The 27,551-nt window shown below is 50.6% G+C and overlaps 1 protein-coding gene across 1 annotated transcript in view; it reads left to right on the plus strand.

Annotated features, from left to right (window-relative positions):
* The first annotated feature begins 7,545 nt into the window (after positions 1-7,545).
* The window catches only part of Kcnj6 (potassium inwardly rectifying channel subfamily J member 6), an 89,600-nt gene continuing 69,594 nt past the window's right edge, over positions 7,546-27,551 (plus strand). The window contains exon 1 of the mRNA XM_076868440.1: positions 7,546-8,458. Coding sequence (XP_076724555.1) covers positions 7,561-8,458 — 898 coding nt within the window. The 5' untranslated portion in view covers positions 7,546-7,560. The remainder of the gene's footprint in view (positions 8,459-27,551) is intronic.

A 27,551-nucleotide genomic window follows, 5' to 3' on the forward strand; every position in this document is an offset into this window, starting at 1 on the left:
TTCTCCATTTCCATAGCTACAACTTTGGCTGACACCTCCCCAGCCCAGAGCCTGGCCCAGGTGGCCCCTCAACTCCAGCCCAGGCACCTGATCTCCCAAAGGCGCGCTCACCTGGATGGCCACCTCTGCCCAGCCTACCACCGCACCCTCAGTCCGCCCACTCCCTCCCACTCACTGGGCTCCAGGCCGGGCCTTCTCCAGCTCTGGACTGGCCACCGTCCAGGCCCGTAGCTGCTCGGTTACTCAGCACCAGGCCTCTCTCCTCCCTACCTGCCTCCCCGTCACCCAGAGGCTCTGCAGCCTGCAGCCCAGGGGCCAAACGCCACCCGCAGGCTCTGTTCCTACGACCCTACCCATGAGCTAGAAGCTAAGAATGGTTTTACGTGTTTAAAGACTTGTAAAAAGTTTTAAAACAGAAGAAGACTATGCAGCAGAGAGATATGTTGCCCGAAAAGCCTAAAATGTTTACTATCTATCTGGCCCTTCACAGAAAAAGGTTGCCGGCCTTTCTGTTTAATCTACACTCCACGCCATGGTCTTCCACAGGGATCTTTTCAAAAACCCATAGACATTCCTTCGTAGCACTCCCCAGCTCAAGAGCAATCTCCTCCGCCGACTCGGCGGCCTCGGGGTCCAGCCTGGTCTTCATCTGCCTCTCTGTTCTCTTCTCTCTGCATTTCCCCCTGCTCACCCGACACATAGAATCTCTGCCATCACCAACCAAAGCTGTTGCCCAGCTCCTAGACTTTTACATTCGACTATTGTCTCTTGTCAAACGTCCCCCACTATCCCAGTGTTTGTCTCTCAGGAAGCAAGCACATACCCACCACTTCCTGAGCAAACCCATCCTGTCCTCCACGTTTGCGGATCCCTGGGTCCCTTTCCTTGCTCTGTGTTTGCTTTGGGTTTTAACTCACTGAGTACTTTCAACCAAGGGCAATTTCTTCCTAAAGAAGTTCTTTTAGGACTTAATAATAGATCTCACATGGCAAGATACCCAACATTTTAAGTTGGTCCCTCTGTTAAAGAATGAAACTTCCTTTTAATTTGGAGAGGTAGAAAAGAAAAAGAAATAAAGTGACATAGAAGTGAGCCTTATTCAGTAGACCCTCTAGGGATCTCAACTGCACAAGAACCACTGGAGTGGGTTGTATGGGGCTAAATACACGGAACATACAATTTACCACTCCAGCTATTTAGGTGCACAATTCCGTGGCATGCACACGTCCACGATGTTGTGGGGTCGTCACCACCATTTCCAGAACATTCTATAGTCCCAGACAAATAACTCTCCCCCCCCTCCTTCCCCTGGCACCTGGTCAAGTCCACTCTGCTTGCATCTCTAGGATGTGTCTATCCCAGGTTCCTCCTGGAGGGGACTCACCCATCTGTCTTCGGTGTCTGTCTTATGTCACTTAAGCACAGTGTCCCCGAGGTGCGTCCGTGCCATAGCCCGTGGCAGGATTTCCTTCCTCTTTAAGGCTGCCTTGTAAGGTTGGAGGTATGTCTGCGCCATGTCCTGTTTACTCACTCCCCTCCTGGTGGGAGGACCAGTGGCTCCTGCCTTCACTGCTGGGAGTCCTGCTTTCAGTCTCATGGGTTGACCCCCGAGAGGTGGATCGCCAGATCTCGTGGAAATCCCACGGTTGACCTTCTGGAGCGCCACATGCTGTCCCACACAGTGGCTGCCCCACCCCCTGCACGTCTATGGTGATGCACAGGGTTCCAGTTTCTCCACATCTGGCCACGCCTCCTCTTCCTTCTTTGCTTCTTTGTTATGATACCCCCGCCTCTGGGTGTGGAGTGGTGTCTCCTTGCATTTCTAATGACGTGTGAGGCACCTTTCCGAGGGCTTGTGGCCACCTAGCCACCTTCTTTGGAGAAATGTCTATTGAGTCCTTCGTTCATTTCCGAACGGGCTGTTTTCTGTTACGGAGTCACGGGAAGGAGTTGTTTTCTCATTCTGGCCGTTCATGCTTTATCAAATATATGATCGGAAAATAATTTCCCCATTTGGGGTTTTGCCTTTTCATCCAGCTGGTTATTTTTGATGAGGGAGAACCGTGCCTCTGGGTACTAAGGGTCACCTGAACCCCTGACACTGGACTCCAGTGTCACCCAGTAGGAAGACTGCACCAGCACTCTTCCTGCAACCAACTGCAGTGGCACTGGGGGCCTGGCCGTCCTCAAGGCCCTCCTCCTTCAGGGTCCAGCCAGCCAACCCCAGGGAGAGCTGACTCCTGGCAGGCCTCTGACTCTCTGCCACTCCTTCCTGTTAACACCCATCCTCACTGAGGACCCTGCAGAGTTCGCTTATGATTTTCTGGGGTTCAGGTCAAATAAACATCTCGGTTTCTAAACTGCCAGATGCATGGGATGAGCTGCCCTTCCAGCAAATGTTATCATTATTTAGATTTCTGTGTGATCAATTTCTTAAATCAGACATCAAAAGAGGGTCTCAACAGATCACTTGAAAATTCCTGGGTTTTTTTTCTTATTATAGAAATAATATAAACTCATTTGGAAACTAAGAATGTTTAACAGGAAGGCTGAAGCCTGGCACAAGCCTCCCTCCCCTGGAACCACCCTGCTGTCGTCCAGGGGCCCTCCCTGCCCAGCTTTGCTTTCACACATGCATTGCCCAACTGAGTGACCTTGCTTTTCTCAGTTTGTCCTTCCCGAGGCACTAAAAGGTCTCACAGGAGTGTCTGGACCTTTTCTTGCACACTGGAGGTTTTACACAGCAAACTCCTATGGAACTTGGAACACAAGAATTTTGCGGGAGGGGAACACCTACTAGAGAGCAGGACCCCCAGGGCAGCCCTCCCTGGACAGGAAGAACACCTGAATTGTGGCAGGGCCACGCTGATTAAGGGACCAGGTGGTGATGAGCAGCTCGTGGCTCATCATTTGTTATTGCTTCTTTCCGGATAGATTTTGTACCTTAGCTGCTTCTGTGCAAATTGATCCACTTTCTAAGAGGGAAAGAAGGAGGAAAAAAAATAACAAAAGAGAGAGAGAGGGTAACAAAACAAACACTGGGCTTCCTCACACAGACCCACATTTACACCAAGCCAAAATCCAGAAAAGCAAGTCCCTGAGGCAAATCCGGGGGCCATTCCCGACCCTTTTGCCCATTTGCAGGGCACTTACTCCATGGGTAGCAGAGGGGGCCTGTCCTCTGTGCACTCTGTGGCCAACACACCTGTGGACCACTGGTGGAGACCAGCAGCAGCTAGTGCTGGATGCTGGCCCACGCACCGGGCAGCCCGGACCAGAGAAAGTTCTGGAAGGGTTGGGGGAGCGTTTGTGTCCTTGCTGTGCAAGGGAGGAATGTCTGCTTTCCCATCCAGCTGCAGTTCGCCTGCTGCTCAGCTCAGAACACCTTGGAAATGCAATTCAGATCCCCGCTGAAATTCACACCCGGGCTCCCAGGGAGAAAAACCAAAAGCCACGGTTCACATTCCCTCCCGCGTGCCCCTGCACAAGGCTGCGTGCACGTCAGCGGGCTCCTGCGGCTCCGCTCCTGGCTCTGGCCTGGAATGGCCCTTCTCTTTATGCAGTGGCCCTTCGATGACGCCAGACCCAGTCATGAGGCACCCGTCCCCTCTCCTGCACCTGCAGCAGACCCAGCCCGCCCCAGCGCCCACACCCTCTCCTCCTCGTAGCCTTTGTGGACCTCTCAGGCCTTGGCTTCCGTGTCGTCCACCCGTCCAGTTCTCACATCTCCTGGGCTTTGGCGTCTCCCTCAACTCCACTCCTGCTCCTCCCGGCTGCCACTGTTGAGCCGAGGCCCACCTCCCCGCTTCCCCTGGTGCACCCGGCCCGCCTGCCAGTCACAGTCTGGTCACAGTCCCAGGGCGGTTCCGCTGGCCTCATTTATTTGTGAAGGCACCAACATGGGCTGTGCACTGACATCCCTCCCCCAACACACACACGCCAAACACAAGCACTTGATTAACCACGTGCTAAATCTTCCAAACACCCTCAGAGCACTCCATCTTCCGCTTCTCTTTCCCGTAACCAGTCCCCCTGATTGATAGCTCTTCCTTCTGCTTAGAGGCATCACTTATTTCTGCCCAGAAAATTAGAGATGAGTCTTGACTTGATAATGGAGACAAAATATATAATGGTTCAAACACAGTCATGGTTCTTCTTGCTTCTGCACAGATGTCAGATCTCCAACACCAACTCAGGACCCAGGATCCCTCCCCTCTTTACTCCAGTGTCCCCCCACAGCAGGGCAAAGACACACGGAGGGGGCATGTGCCCTGTTGGAGACTGTGGCTCAGAGAGACACCCCCCAACTCTCGACAGCCAGGACTCGGTCACCACGGCCACCCTGAGTGCAAGGAGGATGGGTGATGGGATCTGGCCTTGCAGAAAGGACAGGGGATCTGCAGAGGGTCTCCTCAGGTGCCCAGATCACCATCTCTCCTCGTTCCCTGGCCTTCCAAGCACATGGCCCCTGTCAGGGCCAAATGCCTGGAACTTGAAGTTTGCCGTTTGAGCCAGAATGGGGGAAAGCAGCGTCAAGTTGGGAACAGCACTCAGAAGGCAGGAAGAGGTCTTCTCCGTGCCATTTTTAAAGTATGAAACATCACAGGAGACTGGGAGAAGCAGTTGGTCTAACAACCCTCGTCTTCCACCTCAGGACAAGGGCTCAGGGAGGTTGGGCAGAACCAGCCAGGTTACCGGCAGTCAAGGCCAGAGCATGAGCTGGGCCTGCTAAAACCTTCACAGGGCTCTGCAGACTTGGCCTTCCCAACCTGGCAGGGTCTGGGCCCAGAGGTCCTGCCACAGGGAGTCACGTTTGGAGACCAGTCAGGGAAAGTCAGCTGTGAGCACGCCGACATGACCATTCGGCAAGCAAGCATCTGCCATGTGGGGTGCTGGCCCTGAGCAGGCTGGGACTCTTCTGCCCATACTCCACTGGCCTTCAGCCCCATCCAGCCTCTCCACCAGGGCTGCCCCAGGCTTCTGTTCTAAGAAGAAAAAAAGCAAACTTTTTCATTTACAAATGAAGGGCTATTGAGAGCAATGATCTAAAAGTCAAAGCTATCAAACTAGACAGCAGGCTCCGCAGACCAGGTACATCCTAAAACCAGATCCATGCCATTGATTCTCAAGGCAAGTAGCCAGCTGTGAGCAAGACAGGGCCGTAAGCCAAGTCGGTACCACTCAAACCCCAACCTGCAGCCATTCTCTTGTTCAGATAGATGATGTTTCTCACCAGACCTCGATTCTCCTTTAACTAAGAGAAAAACACGGTCTCACTGCAGATGAAAGGCAGAGCTGAGTCAAAGGACCTCGAAGGGAATCCTGGAGGGAGAAACTGCTCATAAAACTTTCAGAAGCTCTAAAATTATTGGCTAAACAAGTAATTTCATGCATCGGTTTACTCACTTTTAATAGCAGAATCAGTTCCAAAGCTCCCTCCGCACTCAGACTCTAAGAGAGGCTTCCTGGTGCATCGTTGGCTAATGTTGCGCCGATGCATTAATCACAAAGGCCATCAGAAAGAACATTGCCACATGCCAAGCTGCAGATGCTAGATGTTGAGGCAGAAATCAAATCAAATGTATGAACACCCAGGAGAGAGAACATTTCTCCACACTTTTTTTTCTTGGTATTGAATAAACCATTAATGTACAATGCATGCCTACTTACCAACAAAAAAAAAAAAAAACAGAAAACTTTAAGCCCTGAAATTTGAATAATAATTTAAAGACTTCTGTTCAAAAGTCTTGCCCTAAATGTTAAAGGGAGTAGTTTATTACCAGAGGTAAATGTGGCCTGTCTCATGCAGGCCAGTTCACTCATGTGACTTCCTTTTCCTTGTAACAACTCCATGATTGGGGAAATGCAAATCAAAACTACACTAAGATTTCATCTCACTCCAGCAGAATGGCCATGATCAAGAACACAAATAATAATAAATGCTGGTGAGGATGAGAGGGAAATGGTATGATTGTACGTTGTTGGTGGGAATGCAGATGAATACGACCACTCTGGAAAGCAGCATGGATATTTCTCAAAAACACAGGAATGGAACCACCACATGATCCAGCTATCCCACTCCTTGGAATTTACCCAAAAGATCTAAAATCAACATACTCTAGTGATAGAGCCATCTCGATGCTTATAGCAGCCTAAGCCATAGTAACCACGTTATGGAACCATCCCGGATGCCTGTCAATAGGTAAATGGATAAAGAAAATGTGATGTATGTTACACAATGGAGTCTTACTTAGCCATAAAGAAGAAGGAAATGATGGTATTTGCCAGTAAATGGATGGAAATGGAGAACATCAGGCTAAGCTAAATAAGGCAGAATCAGAAAATGAAAGGTCGATTTTTTTTTTGGTCAGATGTGAAAACTAGAGTAAAATAAGAGAAAGAAGGAAGGGGGAAGGGATAGGATGTCATAAAGATACAGAGAAGACCAAAAGGAAGGAGGAGGAACAGGACAGGGGAGAAAACACAGAGTGAATTTAATGAAACCACGGTATGTGCATTCGTAAATATGCCACAGAGAAGTCCACCTTTGTGCATAAGTAGAAAGAACCAACCAAAAATGAATGAATGAATGAGTGAAGAGAGGTAAAGCAGAGGGAGGAGAAGAGGGAAGGAGGGGGGAGTGGGGGAAATCAAATTCCATGAGTGCATGATTTTGTCAAAATGAACCCAACAGTAAGCCTCACTCTCGTGAGCTCGTAAGATGAATAAAAGAGCATGGAGAACACCTGAGCTGGGTATGGTCATCGTGTTTTCAGTGAGGAGACTGAGGCTCAGTGCACCTGGGTGGTGCCTTGGTCGGCTGAAGCTGCCATCGCTGTTCCGGGTGCTCCAACAGCAGAGATCTGTTTTCTCACAGTTCTCTGGTGGAGGCGGAAAGGGCGGATCTGGGAGTCCTCGGGGCCGGTTCAGGTGAGGCTCTGTCCTGAGCTCGCAGACGGCACCTCCTCGTGGCGTCCCCCACGGCCTTGTCTCTGCTCCTGTGCGTCTTGGTGGCTTTTCCCCTTCCTATGAGAACGCAAATCCTACTAGATGAGGACCTCACTCTTTTAGCCTGAAATTGTCCATTTCTAAAGACAGTCACACTGGGGGCCAGGGCTTCAACCTATGGGTTTTGAGGGGACATGACTCAGTTCCTAACAGCATGGCTGGAACCCACGTTTGCTGAGAGGTAGAGATAAGATGGTCTGCAGTAAGAGATGCCTTCTTGCCACAGCATCTCAGACTGAGCATGGGACATTGGCCCTAAGAGCTGGCTCAGTGGAAGCTGCTGGCAGGGAGGTGATCTTGCAGCGCTGAGCTCCGTCCTGGTGGGCTGGGTGGCGAGGTGCTGGCGTGAGCACAGGAGCCCAAGTCAACCAGCACCCAGATAGCGCCAAATAAAAATGGCTTCGTTCGCCTCATTCATAGCTATGCAAGCCGTGTTTGGTGTCACCGCCAGACACAGAGCATGCAGTTCTGTCACCGGCAGAGAGTCAGCATCTCAATTAGTGTTTCTTTTCTTTTCTCCAAACACCAGCTAATGTCCTGGAGGGGGACTCCATGGATCAGGATGTGGAGAGCCCCGTGGCCATTCACCAGCCAAAGTTGCCTAAGCAGGCCAGGGACGACCTGCCCAGACACATCAGCAGGGACCGGACCAAAAGGAAGATCCAGAGGTACGTGAGGAAAGACGGAAAGTGCAACGTCCATCACGGGAACGTGAGGGAGACCTACCGCTACCTGACGGACATCTTCACCACTCTGGTGGACCTCAAGTGGAGATTCAACCTGCTGATCTTTGTCATGGTTTACACAGTGACCTGGCTCTTTTTTGGAATGATCTGGTGGCTAATCGCGTACATCCGAGGAGATATGGACCACATAGAGGACCCCTCGTGGACTCCCTGTGTCACCAACCTCAACGGGTTCGTCTCTGCTTTTTTATTCTCCATAGAGACAGAGACCACCATCGGCTATGGCTACCGGGTCATCACAGATAAGTGCCCGGAGGGAATCATTCTCCTCCTGATCCAATCTGTGTTGGGGTCCATTGTCAACGCGTTCATGGTGGGATGCATGTTTGTAAAAATATCTCAGCCCAAGAAGAGGGCAGAGACCCTGGTCTTTTCCACCCACGCGGTGATCTCCATGCGGGACGGGAAACTGTGCCTCATGTTCCGGGTGGGGGACCTGAGGAACTCCCACATCGTGGAGGCCTCCATCAGAGCCAAGCTGATCAAATCCAAACAGACGTCAGAGGGGGAGTTCATTCCCCTGAACCAGACGGACATCAACGTGGGGTACTACACAGGGGATGACCGGCTATTCCTGGTGTCACCGCTGATCATCAGCCACGAAATTAACCAACAGAGCCCTTTCTGGGAGATCTCCAAAGCCCAGCTGCCCAAGGAGGAACTGGAGATTGTGGTCATCCTGGAGGGGATGGTGGAAGCCACAGGTAAGATGGGCCGTGCTGGCCCTCTGAGGGCTAAATGCTCCACTTCAGCTGTGCCCGATGTTCTTACTTGCTACAGCTACAGGATGCTGAACCCAACCCCTGTGGGCATCGCTGTGTGCTTGGTGACATAGCACGCCTGTGTGCCTTGTAGTCTTAGCCCATTCAGGGAGTCCAGCCATTTAGGTTCTTGAAGTCCTTTAGAAATAAATTAATGAATGCTAAAAACACCACTGAATATATTTTAAATTTCCAAATGTTTACTTAAATTAAAATCTGATCAGTCTCTAAAGCACTTTTTAAGAAGCTTTAAAACATTAGTCATTTAAATACTTGTGGTTGTTTATTACCAAGCCAAGAGGAAGAGGTTAGATTTTTCAAAAAAAAAAAAAAAAAGCTTGATGAACTGCTCTGATAAAAATGCAATTTTACCCCTTCCTGAGGCACCATTTGGAAAACTTGTCACCTTGGTTATTCTGTTGTATCAAGTGCACCCAGTGTCTCTCCACACTCTTCTACCCCCATAGAAATCACACGCAGACCTGGTTTAGAAATGAGTCAAACTTAGTCAGCCACCCTGGCGCATACCTATGATCCCAGCAGCCCTAGAGGCTGAGGCAGGAGGATCACAAGTTCAAAGCCAGCCTCAGCGACTTAATGAGGCCCTAAGCAACTTAGTGAGACCCTGTCTCAAAATAAAAAATAAGAAGGGCTGGGGATGGGGCTCAGTGGTTAAGTCCCTCTGGGTTCAATCCCTGGTACCAAAAAAAAAAAAAAAAAAAAAAAAAAATTTAAATTAAAATGAAAATCTCCAGGAGGAAAGGGAAAAATTGTGTGACGGTCCATTCACTGCGATCCTATTGACCCTTCTGCTGTTCACATGTAATCATGGGTGTGTTTTAGGGGAGGTGAGCTTTTCTGCCAGATCTCAGGAAATGACCTGTTTTCACCGAAGCCTTCACTCAGTTCTGAACTTCACTCATGCTCCACAACCCAAGAGCAAAGTGGTTCCTGCCCATGTTCATCTGTCACTTGCCCTGACCAGCTGACAGTGTCACCTCCCGGGAGGATGCACACTGGAGCGCTCATTCCCTGACTCCTCACCGGTTCTGAGCGACGGCTGCTCACCTTGGGACCCCCTTTGCTCTGCAGTCTCCTGGCTCATGCTGTTACAGGGCCGGGTCTTCCAGGAAACTGCCGCCGCACAGTTCTTGTGATCCAGTCGGAATCTTGTGATTCAGACGTGTCCCTCAGAGTAGCGGGCATGAGCTCATTGAAGAGAAAGGGGACACGCTCCAGGGAGAGAGCGGGCCCTCTCAGAGAGGAGAGGGACAGCAAGGCCTCTCCTGCACTCCAGTTTCATTGAGGATCCCAGAGAAGTTTCTGGAGATCTTGCCCTCTTGACTTTTGACTGACAGCAGGATGACATGAGAGTTTAATGTCCCCTCTTCCATGACAACTCTAGGTCCCCTTGGCCCATGCTGACCAGTTCTAATTGGATTCTTAACTAGGAATTCTTACAGATTGTGTGGTCAGGAGGAATTTCCCTTGTCTCCCTGAGTTCAGGGATCTGGTCGGCTAAGAGGGTCACAGGAATCTCCCCCTTCAGGGTGACTTGAGTGCCTCTTACCGTCATTATTTCAGGACTCCGTTTGTTCTTCAGGTAGCAGGTAGTTTGCTGAGGCACGTGACATATCGGTCCACCTGAGCCAGGCAGGGCTGCAGGTGAATTATTTCTTGGAAAAGAAAACGTGTGGGTCCGCACAGTGAGGATCGGCAGAGTGGGGGTCCGCACAGTGGGGGTCCGCACAGTGGGGGTCCGCACAGTGGGTCCATTCTATAGAATTAGACCCTTAACCTCATGTTCCCACCACTCACATCTGTCTGTCCCCATCAATATCATCCAAAAATGCATGCTCAACACCAGGCTAGACTCTCCATCAGCTTATAACAAGGAACCTAACCCCCATCCCTTCCAAAGGGAAGTCTGTGACTGCCTGTTCCTGTCTCCCTGTCCCAGTGGGCAGAGTCTCCTTGGTGGTACACAGTTTTGTGATTGATAAGCTTTTGAAATGCAGCAAACATTGAAAACCTGAGAAAAGGGCTTTGCATGGAGCTCGATGGCAGAACTCAGGAAATGGCCCGTTTTTTACTAAAGACTTCGCTTTCCTTTCCATAGATCAAAAAGAACCTGGACCTAATCTGGAAACAGCTTTAAAGAGTCACAGCCCACAGTGGGCCCTCCATAGCCAGTGACCCAGGTCTCGGGGTTCCACATCTGCAAAAGCCAACCGACCATTTTTCAAAGCATCTGTCTTGAACATTGACTACCTTTCCCCTGTGGTCATTCCCTAAGCACCACCACGTAACAGTTACTTACCGAGCCTTCACCTGGTGCTAGGAGGGGTCGGCGGTCTAGAGAGGACAGAGGCATGTTGGAAGGTGCCAGTGGGCTCTGTACAGATACCATGCCCTTTTTGCACAGGGGACAGGAGCACCTGTGGATCTGGGATCCTCGGGGCTCCTGGAACCTGTGCCCTGTGGATACTGAGGGACAATTGCACATGCATTCCACACCTGCTGTGTAGCCAGGCAGGGACCGTGTACTCGGGACATAAACATGAGTGAGAGAAGCTGACGTGGAGCACTCTGTGCTGCGATGGACGAGTCCCTGTTTCCCACCCCTGAGCCCCACATTTTCAAGATTTCTCTCCCCTCGCGAACTGTAGCTCTTGTGAGATATCAAATAAGTGCTGCAGGTGTAACAGGCTATTTGTGCCTTGGGTCTGACCTTTGGAAGACTCTGGAGGCCACCCTTGTATGGGGAGATGGGGGGGGGTGCGAGGAAGGGCAAGGGGAGTGTCACTTCGGCAGGGAGCTCTGTCACTGTCCCACAGACCAGAAGCTTCTCCACACAGACCAGAAGCTTCTCCAGCCTCCCTGAGCCCGGGGACTCTGGATCCCCCTAGTGATGTCCTCTCAGGCTGACTCCAGGGCAGCATGGACTGACCACTCTCAGCCAAGGGTTTCTGTCTTGTTTTGACTCCTACAAAACAGAAGGGCTCCCTGTGACGTACTCAAACATGCATGTCAGTCCCCAGCGCTTCTCCTTTCCTCTCCTTCTCCCTCCCTCATCCCTTCCTCTATTGTTATTAGCCCTCCATTTATTTTTTGTTACAATTGAACATATTTGTTGTGATAAATTCATACACACACGTGGTCCAATTGGCCGGTTTCGTTATCCTGTGAAGTCTCTCTATCAGATTCTCTCTGAGGATTCTCCTATAGGACAGGAGGGAGGTGAGGCTCCTCGCTGCATCACTGAGCTCCAGAAGCAGCAGCCGCTGGAGACTGATGTTAACCTCAGCTTCAGATTACAGAAAGGGCTTTGCACCCCTCAAACCAAAGCCTGGTCTCAAAAACTAAATGAATTTGGAGTCGGCTGATTTTCTCTGTGACATACCCGAGTGGGAATTCTCCCTGGGGTGGACCCTGTCTTTCTGATGACAGCTTGTAAGGAGTGACACAATCCAAAGCAAGAAACCTCTTTTTCTTGGTAATTAGCAGTGATGCTTGCCTCTGAGGGCTTGGAGGCCTTTTCCACGGCTTGCTTAGGGAACCCTGGGTAGTTGCCAGCAAAAGAATCAAGACTCTTGCCCCTGTCCCTGAGAAAAGGCAACCACTATCTATTTCCTTTGGGGGAAAAAAATAGTTTTCTCCATTTTTAGAAAGTGGAGGAGAGGTGTTCTAGAATGTTCTGGGAGCTGGACGTGTCTTGGTCCTTCCCTCGTGGGATTCATACAATTCAGCACTTCCAGTGCTACTGATCTCTTAGGCTACAGCAGGATGCTTTTTCTTTGTGAATGAAAACCACAGTTGGGATTTATGGGCACTAAACAGGCCCTTAGGGAGGAACCATGTTCAATATATCAAAGCCACAGGAAAAACACTGTGGACCAAACGCACACTCGAGGAAAACAAATTCACAAGGATCTAATTATTCATTGCAGTGCAGGCTGGAAATCGGGAGCCATGAAAACAGCAAGCTGACACAAAACGGCTTCTGCTGTTCTCATGACTTCCTTCAGAATATTCTTAGCTGACCTTCAGTGACGTTCCGTGGTCTGGATGAGGGGACATCTGCCAGGCAGCATCATGGCCTCAACACACCCTTCCTATCATGCATGCAGTGGGCACACAGTGACCCTGACCTGGAGCTGCCCTTCAGTGGTGGACCACTTGGGTTCCTCTGTCTGCTGCCCCTGGAAGGCAGGACACCATCCTTGCCCATCCTCAAAGCCTCGAAGGAGCTGGTCAAAGACAGACTCACACTCCTAAAGGACAGACCCACATCCTCCACAGGTACCTTCGTTCTGCTCCGGCCTGAAGTCAGAGGGGTGCTCTAGACCCGGTCCTGCCAAGGGATGTTGGAGGCGACCTCCGAAGACCATTCCTGTCATGTGATTCTATTTTTGAAAATGAATCAAACCCTGGAAAATTCTGACACCAGCCACCCAGACATCCAGGAGCTGGCCGTGTCTCATCTGCAACTATATTTTTAAAGGGGGCCCTTTATGTTCCTGACACATGGGCAATTTTGAGATAGTGATGTTTACAGAAGGCTTCACAGCTACGTAAACAAACATGATCCGCAGCTGTGGCAAATGTGCGTTAAAATAGTAAAGCATTCACATAGCCTGTTATTTATAGAGGGCAAATGGGCCTGAAGGCTAGATGGCAGCCACACAGAGCTGGGACCACTGCCAGCTAGCACGCCTCGCTGCAGCCTTTCTGATTGATGAACTTCCATATTTACCCCCAACGATTATGCAGCGATGACAGCGAGACCTTCCCTACACCCCGGGAAATGTGCCCCAGTAGATGAATCCTGGCAAGCCTTTGGGGGTTTTATATTTTACATTTTTTATTATGAAAATTACAAAACTTATACCAAAATGGTCCAAATAGTACCATTAACCCCTGGGTACCCGTCACTCAGCTCTGATAACTGTCAGTCTGTGGCCCACGTGCGTCATCTGCATCCTGCTCACTAGCTGCCCTTGGTATCATCTCATTTTATCTGCAAGCATGTCAGCTGTTTCTCCAAAGGATAAGGACACTTTCCTAAGCACAACGTGATACTGTTGCAACAGCTAAAATAATCATCAATAATTCCTTAAGATTCAGTGTCTACTAAGTGTTCAAACCACAACTGACTCATGAATGTCAGCTTTTGTTTGTCTTTTATAATCTGTTTGTTTGAATCAGAAGAGATCCTCGTCCAGAATCTGTCCCTGGGTGAGATCTCTCGTAAGCCTCTCAACTTAGAGCTCCCTTTCCATCTCCGATTTCTTCCATCCTATGTTGGATTTTTGTTTGTTTTAGTTTTGGTTTTGGTTTTGGTTTGTGTGTGTGTGTGTGTCTGTGTGTGTGTGTGTGTGTGTTATCTCAGAGAACAGAACTTCTGAAAGATTTCAATCCTGCATAGAAAAATGGGGAAAGCGAGGTCAAGAAGGAGCCAGCCCTCATGAGACATACTAGATAACACTCTGCAGTGGTCCTCCCTAAATGTTCTTTCTGCATTTGTGAATTTGACCAACCAAAGATTAAAAACATTCGAGAGAAAAAAAAAAATCCATCTGTCCTAAATATACAGAGACTTCTTCTTGTCAATATTCCCTGAGCAATACAGTTTAACAACTACTTGCATAACCTCTACATTGAGTTTGGTATCATAAGCAAGAGATGATTTAAAGTCCATGTGAGGGTGTGCACACGTTATATACAAACTCTACACTGTTTTATATAGTGTAGGGACCTGAGCATCTGCAAATGTGGATATCTACAAGAATCCTGGAACAATCCCCCTGCCCCAGATATCAAAGGACAAATGTGGACCAGTAAGCAATGTCTGTTTGTTACCGGGGAGAAGCACTGGCACACCCAGAACCAGGTGAAGGCAAGCCATCCCCCACTCTGGGGAGGCTCGTTCCACTGGGAAATGAGCCACATAAGTCACATCACAGATCCCAGGACTCCTGAGCTGGATGGATCCTCATCCAACTCTTGTTTTAAGGATGAGAAGACAAAGGCCAGGACCAGTGACTTAGCTAAGGTCAAACAGCCACTAGCAGAGCAGGAACTGAAGGTCCACCCCACGCCCACATGATCTCTTCCAGGTCCCCCTCTTCTCATCATGAGCACTCCTGGTTCATGAAGATTCTGCAGAGAAATGCAGAACCAGAAAGGTAACTAGTGTTAACAGGCAGACAGCTCATATTCCTGTACTCTCTTCTCTCTTCTCCCACCATTACTTTCCCTTTTTCTTTAAGGTTCCTTCCTTGGTTTCCAAATGCTATCCATTCACTTTAAAATTCTCTAGGCATTCACATGAATTTTTAACAATCATATATTTAAACAAGACATGCCACAAAACAGTTCTGAAATCCAAATGCCCCTGGAGACCTGGGTGTTCCGTCCAGTCTTATTCCCAGGTTCCAGTTTTCTTTGTTGTAGTTATAATGCCACCCTGCTGTCACGGGGAGGACTGTGAGATGGGGAGTCTGAAGACGAGGTGGTTGAGGGTTGACCTACAGTGCTCGTAAGCTGTTTCCAGCAATGATAGCTCATGGTCATTACAGTTCCCAAACCTAATTTTCTCCTTTGGATAAGTACAGCTAATCCCGCCTCTGGCAAGCCATTATCTCTGGATGCACGATTCTTCCTTTAACAGTGATAAGCCCAACTACCTAGATTGGGAAAAGAGTTGGTTGATAACATCTGAAATGCTAAAACTTGGGTGAAAAATCTCTACAGAGGTACCCTCCTTGTAAATTTCTGTAAGGAGTGATTTTTTTTTTAATTAAAGACATGGATATCTTTCACCAAGGTCAAAATCAACCATCCATTGTCATCAAGAAATCCACTCCTTCCTTCTTCTTTGAACATTAGACTCGGCTTATTTACTCAGGGCTTCCTTCCAAAATGTCCGTCCCAATAGAATCTACCGCAATGGATGACCCCGAATATGTGAAACTCTGTAATCAGCAGCAGCTGGGGGCACTTTGGTCTGGTTGATGGGACATCCTGACAACCTGAGGTGGGCAGCTGTAGAGGACACACAGCTTCTGAGACTCCTCCAGCACCCACCAAAGGGAAGAATACTGTAAGAGACCTGACCCAATAGCTCTGCCAACCTGTCCCACCATGGAGAAGACAAGGTATCGAGGATAACGTGTAGTGTTCTAGTTGAAAAGTCTAAGCTGCTGCATAAAATGTGTCATTGTTAAAAGAACCAGTGCCAGAAAACCCACCCTTCATCCCTCACCCAACAGGTCATGGGGATCTGCTAAACAGATGCTCCCTGGCAGTCACTGGTGGTCACACCACACGCTCAACGCAGAATTCAAACTCAAGGCAAAAGTGGACAAGGACCTAGAGGTTAGCTCGGGCTCAAACGCTGCAGTCAACACTCAACATTGCAGAAGGAGGCGGGTGTCAGATGGGGCAGCCTCTAGTTAGTGTCCTTAGTGAGTAGAGTGGGGTTATTTCCCAGGTCATCAGTCATATGAGTGCTGTGGGATGCTGCCGGCAAGGAGTTCTCCCTGGTGCTTCCTAATGGCCAGAAGAAAACCATGCCAGTCATTCACACACACACACGTGCTCACACACTCCTGCTGATGGTGAAGAGCCAGTGCTGCTTCTCCAGTGGGCCTGGCCCTTGCTCCTCTGCCCCACACCCACCCACTTACCATTAGTAATTTTTTACTAATTACTTAGTAAGCTTCTTTCCCCAAAGCCACCTCTCTCTGCCACAGCTCCACCCTCTGTGCCCTCTTCCATTCACTCAGCCTCTCCAAGCCTCTCTCTGTCTCTTGGACTTTACGAAGGGCACGATAATGACACCAGCCGCACAGGTGGTCATTCCGCCTCCCAGGTTCCATCAGGGCAGATCATTTCTACGCCCACAAGCCGCACGGGTAGAGTGACAATAAAGAACAAAGCTTTGCAGAGCCGAGAAGGCGGGCAGTTGGGAGGGCCAGTCCTAGCAAGGCATTCCCTGGTTCCCAAGGACCTCGGAGCTGGGCCTGCACAGATGATAAACAAGTCCCCTCTGAAAGCACTCCGAGCTGACCCTGAGAGCCAGCAGTCACTCATGAGCACACAAGCCCAGCGGGCCTCTGCCCTGGTCACCTACCAGGAGTCACTAATCGACGGGATCTGAGTCACAGAGGGTCACTGGACTCCAACACAAAGGACTTTGCGTTCCTATAAAGAAACATTTCATCATTGCCATCTCTGCCAAAGGTGGACTTGAATGTAAATCACTCTCCGGTCATCTGAGGCCAGAGAGGACAGACCAGTAGTCTGCATTTAAAACCATGCTCATGTTTCCAGTTCTCCTTCAGAGGTCTCATCTCATGTCCCTACTTAGGAAATTCACTTTTGTACTATTAACTAAATAACTTTTACTTACATAAAAAGTACTTATAGGCACTTTTGTTTTAAAGTATAGACTGACTTCCAAATGGCAAATGTGAATTTCAGCATTGCCAATTTCATCATTCCCTGTTGCAAAGAAAGAATGATTAAGATACTGTATCAGTCTGCTTTGGCTAAGCTATGCTGCAGTAACAAACAACCCCAGGGGCTTTAAACCACAAAGGATTGTTTCTCCTTCATGTTACATGTCCACTGAGATTCTGTTCACATCCTGTTTACTCTAGGATGCAGACTGAGGAGCAGCCCCACATAGGACATGCCATGCTTATACTGGGGAAAAAAAAGATAAATGGAAAAACACTTAACTTCAGCTCCCCAATTAGTTGGTCGTAGTGAATCATCTGGCAGTGCCTGATGTCAGTGGACAGGGGAGAAGAATTCTCTCACAGGGAGCTGGAATAAATAACTGACGACAGTCATTCAGTCTACCGCAGATGATCTAGTGGCTTTGAAAACCAACATACAGAGCTGAAAACTTTTTGTGAGTCAGAGTTGAAAACGTGCCGTGGTCATGTGCGTGTTCACCAGAACATCCAGTTTTCAGCCTTCTAATCCTGGCCTGAGGTTGTCGGGATGGCATTTTCCTGTTCCCACTGAAGTCACGGCATGTCACTCAATGGTCCCATCACTAGAAGCGTAAGTGCTGAGCGTCACTCTCATGGAACCTCTGCAGCAGCGTGTGCTGCTCCCAGCCTCTGGGGCTCTCAGGAGAGCACCAGCCACTTGAAAACTTCCTCCCTGGATCCTTGACGGCTCTGAGAGGTCCCTTGCCAAGTCCCTTGGGACACGCAGCAAGACTGAGAAACAACCTTATGTTGGGTTGAGCCACTGAAATTTGGTTTGTTTGTTACCATGGTAAAATCTAGCCTATCTTGCCTGATACAAAATGTCACGTTGACACTTTGACAGGTTGGCCATTGGACTCTGCCAAGCACACTAGACTTGCCAGGAAACGAATGTGCAGCTAGAACTTTTCAGAACATCTCCTCCCTCCTTAAATCGTCTTCATTGGTTAAGACCTTGAGGCCAGACAGGCCAAGTTCAAACTCTGTCTCCACTCCTAACTCTCGTGTGATGGGGCACACCACATTCCTCAACCACCTTTTTTTCTTTCTGAAAAATGGGAATGAAATTCGCATCTACACAAAGATTCCATGGAATCATATGTGCAAATCCCTCAACTTAGGAACTGGTGCATAATAAGTGTTCAGTAAATTCAGAGAGGGAATCTGTGGTCCGTAAAGCATCCTGTCCTCGTCACTATCATTCATTTGGGGCTCACGGAGACCAGTCATTTTATCTAGATTCTTTATGTGGCTTATTTTCAGACCGCAAAACAATTCTGAAAGACAGGTGTCGTCCCTATATGACAAAGGAGGAAACGGGCTCTCGGGTGGGGGCTGGGAGGGGGCGACCTGGTTCTCTACGTGATGGGCTAGAGAAGCAGTAAAGCCAAGGTGGAGCCTCGGGGCTGCCCACCCCCTACCCACCCGCCGTTGCCTCTCCAGGGCAGCCTGGCGCACAAAGGCACATTGAGGATCCCAATGCAGGCTATTGATTGGAATTCATTAGTTCCCAGCGACAGATCAGTGACGAAGGACTTGGTTCCCGGCCTCGGCTTCCCTGCCAGGCTCACCTTGCCCGACCGGGAGGCAGGCCGGGGCACTCCTGTCTTGCATAACTGTTGGCGGCCCGACTGGCTCCCGCTCTCCAGCTCTGCCCCGTTCAATGTCATCAGGTGACCATGCCAGTGGAAGCACTAAGCTAACCCCATCCCAAAGGGCCTGGTGCCAAGTATAGCCCACAATGCCACCAAGCAGCCAGCTTACCACCCTGAGGGCAGGGAAAAAATTGAGTTTCACATTGAGAGGGAAGAATCAATTTTGACTCTCAACTCCCTGCCAGAAAGCACCACAAAAAAAAAAAAAAAAAAAAAAGATTTTGCCGGCTTTGTCCAGCCTAATTAAACCCTGATGAGGTTTCCATTTCACTATAAGACATCCAATAAGACCCTCTTCAGGAAATGACAATGATGACGGTGACAATGATAATGAGGGTGATCCACTAGTTTTGAGGTCTTCCTTGGAAGGTTTTAATTTAGCATCTGCTAAGTAAAGACATTTCCTTCTACATTTTCTCAAGCATATTTGACATGGGGTAAATATTAGCAGAGATCTGTGAAAGCAGATGGATAAAGGGGGTGTTGGGAATGACTTAAGAGAGGTACATACACAGGGGAACACGGAGACGAGACTGTAGACTTGAGTATGGAATATGCTGAGGTCCCTTGCCATTGGCCCCCAATTAAGCAAGTTTAATGCAACCCCAGAAAGCTAAGTAGTAACCAGGAGCAGACCTGCTCAGTTACACGAACTGTCTCCCCAGACAGTGGGAGGAGGTGTCCAATCCAAGCAGAGAAAAACTGTTGTTGGTCCATGATTCCTGGAGAAGCTCTGGAGAATCCACAAGTCCAACATGGCACAGGGAAGACCCGACACCTCCCTGGATCCTTCCAGCATGATTCCTTTGTGTTCACCCAAAGGCACCTGGCACCTTCTCCCTCCCTGCAGACCCTGGGTCTCTCCCCACACCCCTAAGGCTAGGGGGGGGGAAAGCAGCCACATTTACTAGCCTACAAGTGGCTAACACATGCAAGGAGGAGGGAAGCTTGGCTGGCCACCAAGGAGCCAGGCCACTCACAGGGAAGGACCGGAAGAGCTTCCACCAACCCCTCCCAGCTGCGCTACCTGGGCTCCAGGACAGAGGCACAGCTGGGCTTGGTGAGTTAGCAAAGCCTCACCTTGGGTTGGAATCCCGTCCCTGATGTTTAGAGGCTCCCTGTGGGACTTTGAGTTCCTGTGTTGGTGAAGCAAGGTGTCCCCTCCTGCCACACTGACCAGCAGAGGCATACAGTGGCACTCCTTCGCCTGAGTACAGTCTCATTCGTGCTTGGCCATGACCCACGGGGGGTGGTGGCCCTGGGCAGGGGGCAGAGAGGATGCTGGAGTTCTCCCTACTTGCCGTCAGGGGGCACTTGTCACCTACCCCACCCTGGGGTCTCTTCCTAGGATAAAACAAACCTGTACTTATATCCAAGAAGGAGCATTTACTTCAAACGCTTAGCCTGCCTGTCTTCCACCCACCAGAACCATGTTCCCACTAGCTTCCCCCCCTCAGCCCTCATCTCCACCGCCCCCTTAGAGAGCAACCTTGTCTCATGCCTGACGAGAAACAGAAGCAACCAGACTGGACCACTGCAGATGCACCTTGCCCACCGCCACGTCCACCTCCCACTGGGCCTTGGCCACCCTCTGGTTTTCCCTCCTCCTCCTTCCGGGGCTGGCTCTAATCCCCAGAGTCTTCTAGACTACACTGTCGTCTTTCTTTCCTCCATCTCCAAGGTTTTTCCCTACTAGTTTATTTTTGCCAAGATCAAAACATTCACTAATATCCAACCCCTTAAAGAAAAAGCAAGCAGAAATAGAAAGAAAACCCCTTCTCCTGGTCCCGTGCTCCTTCCTAGTGGTCTCCCATTCCTCAGTTCTTCTGCCTACATGACTTCTACGCGCACCAACAACGGCCACCCTGGCAGCTCAGAGGCCATCCCCGAGGTCTTCCCAGCCTCTGTGCATCATGAGCCCTCTCCAGGGCTCTCCTGATCCTGGCTTCTCCCTCCCTCCTACCGCAGAGCACCTTCCTTTCCCACTCTCCTCTGCAAACTTCCTCCTCCTCCCAAAACGCCTCTGGCCCCACTCCATCCAGAGTGCTCGTCTCCATTTTCCCTCTTGGTGATTGCAGCCAGGCCTTGGCTTTAATTACCATCTTTTTGCATGTGACACTGAATTTCTATTTCTGTCTTAACTTCTTCCCCGAGTTCTGCACTCAGAGATGCAATTGCATACTTGGTGTTCCTATTTAGATGCCCAACAGGCTCCTACAACCAACATGGCCCAAGCAGAAATGAGAGATTTCCCAACTCCCCAGGGTCTGTCCCCTCTCTGCTTGTAAATGTCATCGTCAGCCATATAATGGCACAAACCCAAACTCACAGCATCCCCCTGGCTCCGTCCCATTCCCTTTCTGCGGAGTCCATGGGTCACTGCCCACGAGACTGTCTCTACAGGTGAAGCTGTCATGATGTGCAGGCAATGGCTGGCCTCCCAGCTAACGACCCCCACAAGAGTCCATCTGACCGGCCACAGACAGCCATTCTTAATAAAATACATATCAGGGCAAGTCACTGCCCTGGAGTAAACCTGCCAGTGGGCTCCCTCTGCCCTGGGGAATCCAGATTCCTTTCCAGACTGGCTCTTCATGTGCAGCCGCCTCACCCCCGGCCACCTTCCCACCTTTCACTCATGAGCACACAGCCCTTGCTGGAGGAGTCTTCCCGACCCCCAGGAAACCCCGCCAGGGTGCGTTCCACCTTGCTTTGTGGTCTCGGTTTATTTAATTATTAGCAATCAGACAATGTCCTGCTCCTCATGATACCCCCAGCACCCAGTTCCTGGGGGCACAGTAGGTGCTAGATGCACCTACTGTGCATCCTATATGCACATCCTATATGGTCCCAAACCAGACAGGTCCCTTAGCCACAGAAAGGAAGCTTGGGGTCATTTAAAATTGCCAAATAGCCAGCATAGCCAGGGCCCATTGGCTCCTTTTGACAACATGGCTCTGGAGTCATGTGGCTTGCAGGTGGTGCCCAAGCACAGCCCCACACCTGTCTCCTGAATGACAGACTCCACCTGGGTGGCTCTCCTGTCCCGTAAATCTAACCTGCCCTAAACTCAAACACAGGCCCCCTCCTATATCCCATACTCTGATGAATGGACCACTGGTCTCTCAGTTGTCCAGGTCATAAACCTGGCCATCATGTGGCTCTGCAGCCGCCTATTCCCCCGAAGCCCTGGCATGAAAACCCCTGGGGCTCCTTCTGCAAATGAGGAGAAGGCCTTCCTCCTCCAGACACTCTACTGCCACCTGCTGGGACATTTGTGGAATAAATATACAGAATCTGGGCCCCTTAGATCACCGTGGCAGTCCTGGTAACGCTGGTCGGTTCCATCTCGTACCTGTCTCGGATACCCAAACATCCTCTCCTCGCCATCGTCTTGGGCCACTGTCCACACCACCACGCCCTCTCCCTGGGCCATTCCAACGCTTCCAGCCTGGTAGTCTAACTGTAGTCTCTCATTTTACGACCCTCATCCTCACAGTTGCAGAACAGACTTGGTGACCTCAAATGCCTTCCCCTCACTTCCTGGCTCAAACATCCTCAGTCGTTTCTGAAGCTGAAGAATAAAGACCTATCGCCTTGGCATGTCACAGACAGGCCACCTGTCTGAATGCCCGCCCTGCACTCGGCTGCATTCTGAGGCTGAAATCGCCATGGGTTACTTCACCCCAGGCCTCACTCCTCCCAGACTGTCCCCCTGTTCTTCCTTTACAATGACTCCAGCTCACCCACCAAACCCCGCAGAACCTTCCTGATGCTCGCAGACCTGGGGGGTCCTCCCCCTGCTTCTGCTACGTCTCTGCAGTCACCCTCGTGGGTGACTGACCACACACGGAGGCCCTGTCACACGTCATGTGTGAGCATACAGGCTCTGCCTTCTTTTTTCTGTTCCCAACAAGTAGCACAATCTGGTGCTCAAAAAATGGGACAACAGAATAAGTGAGGTCTGTCCTTTCTAAATGTGTCTCTGTTGCTGGGAGGTTTCCTTCTCCTGTGTGCCGTGTTATGTGGGCTCTACCAGGAGCCAAGCGCCACCTCTGGCTTCCCTACTGAGGCTGCCATGGCATTACGTTTAAGAATTCAAGACGTATTCTACTAAAATGTCTGGTTATTCTATAGGATCCCTTCCCTGGCCAACATCCATCAAGGATTTTATAAACCCCACCTGACACTGAGACAGATTGTTCAAAGCAGAAATCCAAAAGGCGAACCTGATCTCAGAAATCAGCCTCAGGACCACAACATGAGGTTCTGCCAAGTGAAGACACCTCTGTGCCCCCTTTTTTGAAGAGGAATGAGTGCAATGGAGACACGCTGCGGGGGTGGGGGGAGGCCCAGCTCCGGGACCAGTTCTTCCTCCAGAATTTACTTCCACCTAACTACATGCTCAGAGTTGCCCTGTGATGGTATCTGGTTTTGCTCCCAAATCTCCACAGGCAGAGCTCTCAGAAGAGCAGAGCTCGGGGAAGGGGATCCCGTCTCACAGCTTCTGATCCCTGAAGAACGTTCCTCCACTACCCACCCATTCCACTGCAGCGGGCAGGAGGGGTCTGAGGCAGGACAGGCCGGGGTCTCTGGAGGCCTCCAAGAGGCCCCCCACCCCAGGGTGAAAACTCTCAGTCAGGGGTCTGAGGCCGAGGTGCGCTCTGTCTGCAGGCCAGGGTCGTCCAGAGCCTCCCATATGCCTGGCACCGTGAAAAGATGAGGAAAAGAGACATAGCACTGCCCTTGGGAAACGGGCATTTCAGAGCGAGGAGTTAGCAAAATGTTTTCTGAAAGGGGCTGGAGAGTAAATATTTTAAGCTTTGTGGACAGTCTCTGTCACTCCCACTCACACGGTGGCATGAAAGTGGCCAGAGGCAATGGCAAAAATATGAGCACGTCTGTGTCCCAATAAAACCTTATTTATGGGCACATTATCATTTTCACGTGTCATAAAACATTATTCTTCTTTGGCTCCTTTCCAGCCATTTAAAAATGTCAAGACCATGTTTAGCGCTCCCCTGTTCTAGATGATGAGTCTGACATAAAAACAAATTACAGTACAGTGCGAAATGGAATAACGTCTGTAAGAGGAACATTTTAAATTTTTAAATGCAGAGCGGGGCTCCCCGGGAAGACCACGCAGCTCGCGCACACTCCCAGCCGGAGTCGCACTTGGACCTGCTCCTGTGGTTGTTCCTGAGCCCCAGCCAGCATGGCTGGTCCTGGGGAAGCAGGAGCAGGCTCCATCCACTGTCCCCACACAGAAGAAATCATTTGCATTTGCTCTCCACGTTTGCGTTCTCCCTGAATGAAAATATAACAGGGAGCAGAGGTTCCCTGACCTTTCAGGGAGCTAAAATTGAACTTCTGCTCAAGAGCAGAGCTCCATCGGTAAACAGTACTATTATCAACATCACGTTTTCAAAGAAAAAGATAAAAGAATAAGAGCATTTTTGCTTAACGGGTGTTTGCACCAACTCCCCGATTTCCGTTTTGCTCGCTTTGTTGAAGAGCACTCCCACAGCTCCGAGTTCCCCACCTCCTCCCACAGCAACGCTTATTCTTAGCATCAATTCATTTGGAGGGTGAAGGTCCTAAACTCCATTCCCTCCCTTCATTGTCCAAACTCACCCCTGCCTGCACCCCCAGCTTGCTTCCCGAGTGACCTACAATAATAAGTCACCTACGAAAACACTCCCTCTCTGCTGTTCATCCACATCCACACAGAAAGCCTTGCCTTCTACGGGGCAATTGTGGGACTCTGCTATGCATCGAGGCACCCTTTACAACCCCCCTGGAAATACTGTCAGTCATATGGAGAAGCTGCTATCAATGGGCGCCCCACCACCACCCACCCCCGAGACATTATTTAAGCTTTCTAGTCACCACCTAACCTAAATACGTGGCAGGCGGCAAGCTCACAAAGACCCAAGGATATGCCTTGGCTGTGGGTCCACTCAACTGCTGAATCTTGGACCAGAATAATCACCATGAACTCTTGAATGTTCAGCCATGGCATGAAGGAACTTTCTTAGATAAAAATCATTTTCCCTAGCATGGATTGCGGCTGGAAAACCCGCATCAGGAACTCTGGGGTTCTCTCCTCGTTGGCTTTCCCACGCTGCTCTCTGTGGTTCTTTGTCCCCAACCAACCTGAATCCTCCCCATCCTGGTGGTCCAACCAAGCAGCTCCTCCTCCGTGGGCCCCAAGAGTCCCCGAGTGCTGGCTCGTCCCTCCAGCCGATTGCCCGATCAGCTCCCGAGTCTCCCGTCAGTCCCCTGTGAGTGGTGAAGCCCTGGTCTACCATCTTCTCCCTCCTCCCTGTGGCCCCCAGTGCCTATCCATGGTGGCTTAGGTGGCTCTTCAGGCACTTCCTGGCCTCCCACCGAGGATCCCGACCACACCCAGTTCATTGACAACCACCTGACAAGGGAGTCGGGCTCCAGGGCCCACTCAGCGCCCCCATCACGTTGACCCTGCCCGCCATGCGACCTCCGCAGCCAGGAGCAGAGGAATGCTCTTCCCGTTTTGACCCCCCGCCTCATCATTCCCGACAGATGTGGACATGTGGGTGCCTGTATGTGCATTTGAGATCTGCTTCCATCTTTTGAGAGTGGGCAAAAGGCATGGTGCCGTTTGACCCTTGAATTTAGTGCGCGGTATGGAAAAGCCACGGTGCGGTTCTAAGACTCCGGCGGTTGACACTGCAGTCATCAGATCTGCAGAGCGGATGCTGATCTTGCCAGTTTTCCCCTCAGTTTCTCTTAGAGGAAAAGGAAATCCAGCCCTGCTCTGCGGCCACGTGTCTTCAGCTCCTATCACCTGCCGATCTCCTTTCTCTGTCTTCATCTTTCATGACATGAACGTTTTGGAAGGGTACAGGCCAGTTGTTCTGTAGAAGGCTCCTCCACGTGGGGTTTTGCAGGGTCTCCTCATTAGACTCAGATGACGTACCTCTGGCAGGAATGTCACAGTGACGTGTTTCCCATATTGACTGATGGCAACTCCCGTGGTTGTAGAAGGTGGCACCTGACAGGCGTCTCCTCTGTCGAGTTATTATCTCCACTTTGTAAACAGTATCTTCTGGGTAAGACCCTTGATAACAGTTACATATCCTCGTACTCCTTCAGTTTCATTTTAGCCTTCTTTGGTGATTTTCCCCTGAACCCTTATTGCTCTGAAGTGAGTTCTGTTAGTCAGCTTTCTGTCACTGTGGCTCGAGGCTTCAGAGGGAACAAGATAAAGCCTTCGAAGTCTCACCTTGGGTGACCTACCTCCTCCAACCAGGCCCCGCCCCCCAGCTTCCACCACCTCCCAACAGTGCCAGTCTGCCCACCACGCCCCCGGCACCTGGCCTTTGGGGGACTTTTGAGATCTAAGCTGCAGCCAGCACCACACGGCAGCCTTGTACCTGCACAATCCTTTCTACAGTTTTGCGCTTTTTCCATTACAAGAAAGAGCGTCCCTCCTCCCCTGCTTCTCTAGCTCTCTTTATTTCTACAGACACGTCGATTCTTATTGATTCAGCGGGTTGTAATCTGCTGACCTCATTATTTACTTGTGACACTCAGGTTATCCCAGTTTGGGCTGGGGGCACCCCCTCCAAGGGGGTCCTCATTCCCTCGTCAGGTTTTGAGCTTTTCCTTCCTTGTTGACATACAAAACGACGTGGCAGGCTCACCTTCACACCCCCAGCCCCAGCTCTGGGATCAGAGAGACTCCCGTTCCGTGTTGTAGTGAATGACTAGAAAGCCACGTTCTAGGCGTGAAGGGTTCTGAGCAGACGCTGGGCTCCTCTGTCTGCAGAACAGAAGGCCCGCTCCAGCCCCACGCCAAGGCTGCACACTGCCCAAGGAAACGCTTCAGGAGAAAACCCCGGGCTCAGCAGCTCCAATACGCGTCAGGAGCTTGGTGACCAACGGGGGGGTTGGGGTGCTGCATGGAGTCACCCAGTTCCCACTTCTCCCAGAGGGTCTCAAGCCCAGTCTTGACACCCAGAAGTGGAGGAAAACGTAGCCCTGTGCTCAGAAGCTTTGGTTGGGTGTCCAAGCCTGTGTTTGCAGCAGATATCGACACCCACACTGGCCACCTGAGTCGAGGACTACTCTCAAGAGAGGCTTCTATGTCCTTGCACTCAGAGTAGCTGGACTCTGCCTCTCAATTGATTTCCTTTGTGGACCGTGCTGTCATTTCTGTAACTGACCAGCCCTGCCACCCTGTGGTTGTGACAACGCCCAGAATCAAATCTGTGGCTTGGGTCCCACGGCTGCAGGCGATGATGGCGTGTCGTGGTGCTCCGCTCCGGGTGCTCCCGGGCCTGGTCCTGGGAGTTTCCCTCCTCAGTGCCACCCCCGTGGTGATCTGCTGTTTCATATGCCGCACATACTTGTCGGCTCCAGAGACCTTCACAAATATCACCGACTGGGCGGCTGAGACAGCCGACATTGGTCTTCTCCCAGTGTGGAGGCTGGAAGTCCCAGATGGAGGTGCCAGCAGACTCGGCTCCTGGTGAGAGCTCTCTTCCTGGCTTGCACACGGCGCCTCCTCCCTGTGTCCTCACGTGGCCTGTCCGCTGTGTGGGCTCTCGGGGGCTTCCTCTTCTCCTAAGGACAGCAGTCCTTTGAGGCCATCCCCCCTGTGACCACAGGTAACCTACTCACCTCCTTGGAGGCCCCATCTCCAAACGCAGTCACATCGGGGGTTGGAGTTTCAACCCACGGACGGACGCGGAGGGAGAACTCAGTCCCTCCCACTTGGTGAAGTGTTTCCGTCCTTCCTGGACCGGAGCAAGGACAAAGGGACACGCTGTTTCCATCGATCACCACTAGTCATAACAGCCTCTAGGTCAATTCCCCACCCACCACTGATGC

The sequence above is a fragment of the Callospermophilus lateralis genome, chromosome 10 (assembly GCF_048772815.1).
Source record: "Callospermophilus lateralis isolate mCalLat2 chromosome 10, mCalLat2.hap1, whole genome shotgun sequence".
NCBI lineage: Eukaryota > Metazoa > Chordata > Mammalia > Rodentia > Sciuridae > Callospermophilus > Callospermophilus lateralis.